The 6,511-nt window shown below is 34.1% G+C and overlaps 1 protein-coding gene across 1 annotated transcript; it reads right to left on the reverse strand.

Moving 5' to 3' along the window:
* Positions 1-1,640: 1,640 nt before the first annotated feature.
* Positions 1,641-4,390, reverse strand: LOC109705595 (receptor-like protein 12; the record flags this gene model as incomplete). The annotated part of the gene is made up of 1 exon (XM_020226338.1): positions 1,641-4,390. A coding segment is annotated over exon 1 (2,722 nt), but the record flags the coding sequence as incomplete, so codon positions are not given.
* Positions 4,391-6,511: the final 2,121 nt, after the last annotated feature.

The following is a 6,511-nucleotide window of genomic DNA, read 5'->3' on the forward strand; positions in this document are numbered from 1 at the left end:
CTTTTCGTTGAGTGCATTACAATATCTTTGTCTTTTAAAGAAGAATTTAAGAGGTGGGTCCTGAGCAAATGCTGTTGAGAGCACATCTTTTATGGAGCTGTGGTCCTAGTCACATGAGAATCTGCCTTTATTTTTAGTTTAATGCAAGTTCAAGTAGGTGCTGCCTAACATTCAGCTTCTGCTTAGAATATTGATAAAGATTATGTTAGCCTTTGTACATCTAATTAATGTCTTTTTTTTTCCCCTCCTTTTCGAGAGTAATGATTGTTTGGATAGTGCATGTTGAAGCTATTAGTATTATTTTTATTTTTCTGCATGTTCTTGTGAAATTGAGCACAAAAATTTTCCTTAAAACAATATGCAAGCCAACCTTGTTGTTGCACGAAATATTTTTCTTTTTCAATTAGTTCCTCTGTTTTCAGTATTAAGAAACGAACATATCTCATCCGACAGGCCCAATTAAGCAACAAAGTATCTGATTTGTTGTTATTCCCTTCTTCATTCGTTTTAAAGTAAATAGATAATACAAGATTTTCAGTAATGCATGCAGCAGTTACAATCATTTCAGATTCGTCGGTGTAGCTTCTTCTTAATGGTTCTGAAACTTCTCTGATGTACTATTCCTTAAGCTTGATTATCTAAACCTTGCACTATGAGATTGTTAATAAGCTTTGGGTTTGAGTTTTTGAAAAGAAATTTGATGATCCTACAATTAAAGATATGCGTCTATTTGTATCGTAACCTAACTATCTAGAGCTTTAATCACAAATTTTTTTTCCTCGCATTCTATCTACAACGATAAGATTGGTGAATTGAGTATTTGTACTAACTTAAATTTTTGTTTGCTATTGCAGGATGAATATTGTCTGACATATACTATTTTGGTGGGAATCCTGAAGCAGTTGAGCTCTGCTCATATAACTCTTTTCATCACATTTTGTCTGCGGCTACATATACATTACCGGAGGGCATTCGTTTAAACTGAAAACACTATATACGCTATACGATTAATAATTCATTGTGAATAAAAAAGTGATGAAATTTTTGTTTGTTCCTATTATTCCCTGCTTATACAATAGTAGAGAATTTTTGATTTCTTGATTGGGATTAGCATTGTTGATTGAAGTTTATTAATGTTGAAACATTTTAATATTTTTGTTCATTATTGCAAAGTTTTCGTATTGGCATGTTTATTTGATATTTCATAATTTACCGGTGCTTTGGACTGTCGGTATTTGTTTAAATTAACGACTCTTTTAGAGTCGGTAATATGTTGGAATTTTATAATTTACCGAAGCTTTGGAGTGTCGGCAATTGTTTAAATTAACGACTCTTTTTAGAGTCGGTAATATGTTAGTATTTCTTAATTTACCGACACTTTGGAGTGTCGGCAATTGTTTAAATTAATGACTCTTTTTAGAGTCGGCACCTAACACATTACCGACTCTAAAAAGAGTCGGAAATAAAATCCCCGACGCTATGTTAAAGCGTCGGTATATATGTCCCGACATGTTTAATTAACGACTCTTTATCCGACGCTTTTAAAAGCGTCGGTGTTATTTTTCCCGACACTTTAAAGCGTCGTTAATTATAATTTAAAGCGTCCTTAAATGTAAAATTTGTTGTAGTGAATAGACTACCAGAAACAGCCCAAAATCCTGTGATAAATCCCAATATCACACTGACATAGAGCGATAATCTTTCAAACTTGTTAGATGTGTTTGTCGGCCCTTCGCTAAAACCATGAATTGTCTCATTTGTAGAGCAATTTTTAGTAATCGGTGGTCCACAAAGATATGGATTGCCAATGTAAATGGACGGGTCAGGGAGGGTTTGCAGTTGATTTCCTGTCGGAATCGGTCCTGATAGATTATTGTACGACAAATTTAAGTGATTCAAATAAGTCAGTGCGGAGAGGCTTTGCGGAATAGTGCCAGAAAGATTGTTCATTCGAAGGTCGAGAGATTCCAAATACTTCATTTTGCCGACATTGTCTGGAATACTTCCTGATAAGTGATTTTGCGACAAATTTAAGTTTTGTAGTGCCCACAAATCTCCAATCTCGTCAGGAATCTCCCCAGATAAGTTATTATCAGAAAGATCTATGCTCTCCAAAAGGTCGAGAATATTTGAATAGAGACGTTGATCCCCTTTTATGACGAGCAAAAAACTAGCTGAAAAGCTATAGAATCTTCCTTGTTCTAAATGTTCCACATCTTCTGTCTTTCCTCCTCTTTCCAAAGCAGTCCAACTAAAGTTGCCAATAGATCGGGGTATAATCCCTGAAAGATTGTTATGAGAAAGATCCAACACTTGAAGATATCCAAGCTGTAGAACTTGTGGGGGAATGCTGCCAGAAAACATATTTGAATGCAAGCTCAGAAGCATGAGAGATGACAAACTCTTTTCTCCAATCCATGTTGGTATTGCTCCGGAGAACTTGTTCTGCCCGAGGTCAAGAAAAACTAACTCTTTGCAACGTTGCAAAGAAGAAGGAAATTCTCCTGACAGGTTGTTATTGTCCAAGTTCAATAATGACAAACTTTCTTGATAACAGACAGAGTCAGGAACTCCTCCAGAAAGATTGTTATTCATCAAATCTACAATAAATAGTCTCTCCTGTGATCTCTCTAAACAACGAGGAAGTTCTCCAGATAGGTTGTTCCTTGATAGGTTGAGAAGCATTAAATCAAATGATTTGCATAAAGAGTGTGGTACAGTACCGTCGAAACTATTATTAGAAAGAATCAAGAAGGATAGTTCTGGTAATGAAGAGGTTGATAATGGACCTTCAAAGAAATTATTGGATAGATCCAATGACACAATAGCAGGTGGTAAAGATGGCAATGGGCCTTCAAATTGATTAGTGCTCAAATTCAACATCTGTAACATCGTAAGGTCTGATAAAAGTGGTAAATTTCCCTTGATTTGATTATTGGATAAATCCACATAATTTAGGGATTGAGATATAGTCCAAAACCAACTAGGAAGTGTTTCAACAAGTTGATTATTTGATAGATCGAGATATTCAAGTTGTGTTTGTCCTTGGAGCCAAGTAGGAAATTTGGGTCCTAACTGGCATGATGCCAATCCAAATTGTTCGATTTGGAAAGAAGGTACCCAATCGTCACTGCACCGAACTGCTATGGAGTTATTCGAAAGTAAAAGTGCTTGTATTCCTCCAAGATGATTAAGTTGGACCTCAGATACGACACCCTCGAATGAATTGCTAGAAAGATCCAAATATGTTATATTAGGCATCTCCCAAACTCCTAATGGGATAGTCCCGTTGAGTGAGTTGTAACTCAAATCCAAAGAACTTAGACCAGTCATGTTTTCTAACCATCCTGAGAGATTCCCTTTCAAGTTGTTATATCCCAAATACAAGTTCTGTAACTTATAAAGTGTGCACCCCGCCATTGCGTCCATCCATTCCGAAATATCCCCACTGAAGCCGATTTCGCTCAAATCCAAAGTATTCAAGTTGCAAAGATTGCGAAATGCTCTCGGAGACATACTTTTGAAATAATTATTTTGTAAAAAAAGGGAATTGAGGGATTTCAAAGAGCTAAGTTCATCAGGAATGAGTCCTTGGAAGTTATTGAACGAAAGGTCGAGATAAGTGACGTGAGTAAGATTCCACAACCATGTGGGTAAGGTAGAGTTGATGCCGTTATTCCCTAAATCAAGTACTTTTAGAGCTGTAATGTTGACGTCCGATAGCGACGAAGGAATTCCGTTGAGAAGAGTGAATGGCAAGTGAAGCACTTCCAAGGAAGGAAGCATGTTTATAGTATCGAGCCAATTTGGAACATCACCTAAGTACACATAACTCATATCAAGATACTTCAAAGAAGAAAGCTGGCTGAGCCACCACATATTATTGCCTACACTCATCATGCAAGAAAGAGAAAGCTCAACACTAAGATCAAGATAGCGGAGATTTGAGAGATTCCCAAGTTGAGCAGGCACAGTTCCACTAAAACAAGCATTAGAGAGGTTAAGATATTTCAACTTATGCAAAGAACCTATTTGCGTAGGAATGCTTATGCCGTTAAAGTTATTCATACTAAGATCTAAGTGCTTCAGATCACTTAAAAGAGACAAAGATGGGTTGATCTCACCGCTCAATGCTAAATTTCCGAGTTTGAGCTTCACAACATGGCTCGTTGTATTGCTGCAGACGACTCCCGTCCATTTACAACAATCGTGCCCTTCCCACGATGACAAGAAGTTGTATGGATCAGTTAGGTCGGCTTTAAAGCTGAGAAGTGTGTTCCTCTCCCTCTCAATGCAACCCATTGCTCTATTTGCTTGCATGCCCAGAATCAAAAGTAAGAAAGAAAGAATAAAAGAAGCCATGCATGTTATGTTTTGCCTCAAGCAAATGAGATGGTTGAATGAATGCACATTCACACAAATGTTGCTAGACTATTTATTGACGAGGCCTTGGAAACAACCTTTAAAATTTAATTAGCATATCACTTTACAAAAAAATTTTTTCTGTAACAGATATTTTATACAAAAATATTTCTATGTCAGTATCTAAATTTTCAGAAACTGCCAAGTCATTGTGTTCGAGTCGTGTCGTGTCTCGTGTCCCCGTGTCCGTGACGCCTAGGTTGAGATGGAATCAAAGAAAAGAAATTTTCGGCCTTGAATTTCTATGCAACATAAATATTGTGATTGGTTGCTCGATCGTTACTTTCTTCACGGAATAGCTTTGGAAAACTTTTTCTGTGTTGACCCATCTAAGTCGTAGCTTACTTGGAAAATCCTTCAAATTCTTCTTGTAACAGATACACCACAATATAATTCAATTGTGCTATACAGGATGGTAAAGAATCAAGGAATGTAATCCGATATAATATATTTAATTACTTCATAAGATAGCGTGCAGCGTTCTACATGCTTCGCTTATTTTTTAAAAGTAAACTAAGCTAAAAATATGAAACAACTAAATTTCAAACTGAAAACTTCAGATACCAATCATTAAACTCTTTTAGGTAATTGCACTAAGCATGTATTATAACAGAGAATAGTTTCATTTACTTCCGTCAACGAGTATGTGTATATACATGACTTTGTTCCATGGAAATTATTGGCGCAGATTCCTCAAGTCCATCTCACTATTCACATCTATTACATCTATTGATGTGACGGGTGTATTCAGGTTCAAATAGTGCATCAACCACTAAATTGAATGACCTGAGCATAACATTATAAATATTTATTAAGGAATAATATCTTATATATTTTTTAAAAATTTTAAAATATTTTGTATATTTTTATTTTTTTGTTTCAAATGTAGTGTTCTCATATTTTTTTCGTTATTAAAAAATAACTCCGCTATTAGTACCCATTAAGTCATTTCGAATTAAATTCGAATTAAATTTCTATCAGAATTAAAAAAAAAAAGTCAAAATATTTCTTTTACCCCTAATTTAACGGTAATAAAAAATATTGGTAATAGTAAAAAAATATATTTAAAATGACAAAAGAGTAATTTTACAAAGATATATAATAGTTGTTTCTTACTGCTCACTAACAGAATTTAACTCTAGGGTTGAAATAACTTGGACGTTAAAGAAGTATTTTTAATATTAAACTTTCTAAGGAGGGGAAATAAGAAAGTCACAAATTTTTCAAAAACATATAAGTAATTGTCCTAATATTTAATTATTATTTTTATATTATATATAATATAATAAATGTGATATTTTAGAATTAGAATAATCCTACATATAAACTTATAAAGTGTTGCAGGGCTAAATCTCTTAGCCCGTTTAAGAGGGTTGAGTGAGTTTAGTACTCGAGTAGTTTTAGAATAGATAATCCCTTTGGAAAGTAGGGCGTTTCAAAAAATATATCAAAATTTATATATAATAAAAAATATTTCAAAGTGCAAATTATTTAAAAACTAAAACATGTTTCTAATAAATTATTAAAATGCATGATGAAAAGACATCCACCAGCTGGTTTTTAAAAAATCAGATTGATTCATCAATTTATTGGTGAAATTAACCACCGGTCTGAATGGGTTAAACTAGGGATGCAAACGGATCCGGGTTGATGGAGCTTCCGCCCCGATCCGTTCCGATGGGGCAGTAAATTGGAGAAAATAAACGGATTCGGGGCGGGAAACGGAGTAAAATTTACGATCCGAGACGGATTTGGGGCAGGAAACGGAAAAAATTTTAACCCGCTCCGAATCCGCCCGCCATGATCTGCCCGAATCCGCTCCGAATCCGTCCCGAAAATCATTTATATTTTAAAAAAAATATTCCTTAAAAATAATGTATTTACAAAAAAATTCAAAATACAAATAACTTAGTACCCTTATTTCTAATGTATTTGAAACTTTTGAATTTTATTTTGAATTATGATTGATATTTTTTATTTTTATAATTAATATTATTAAATTAAATATATAATATTATTAAAAATTATTAATTTATATTTTATAAAATATTAATAATATTATAATTTTATAAAAAATATTAGTTGGCGG

The sequence above is a fragment of the Ananas comosus genome, unplaced genomic scaffold (assembly GCF_001540865.1).
Source record: "Ananas comosus cultivar F153 unplaced genomic scaffold, ASM154086v1, whole genome shotgun sequence".
NCBI lineage: Eukaryota > Viridiplantae > Streptophyta > Magnoliopsida > Poales > Bromeliaceae > Ananas > Ananas comosus.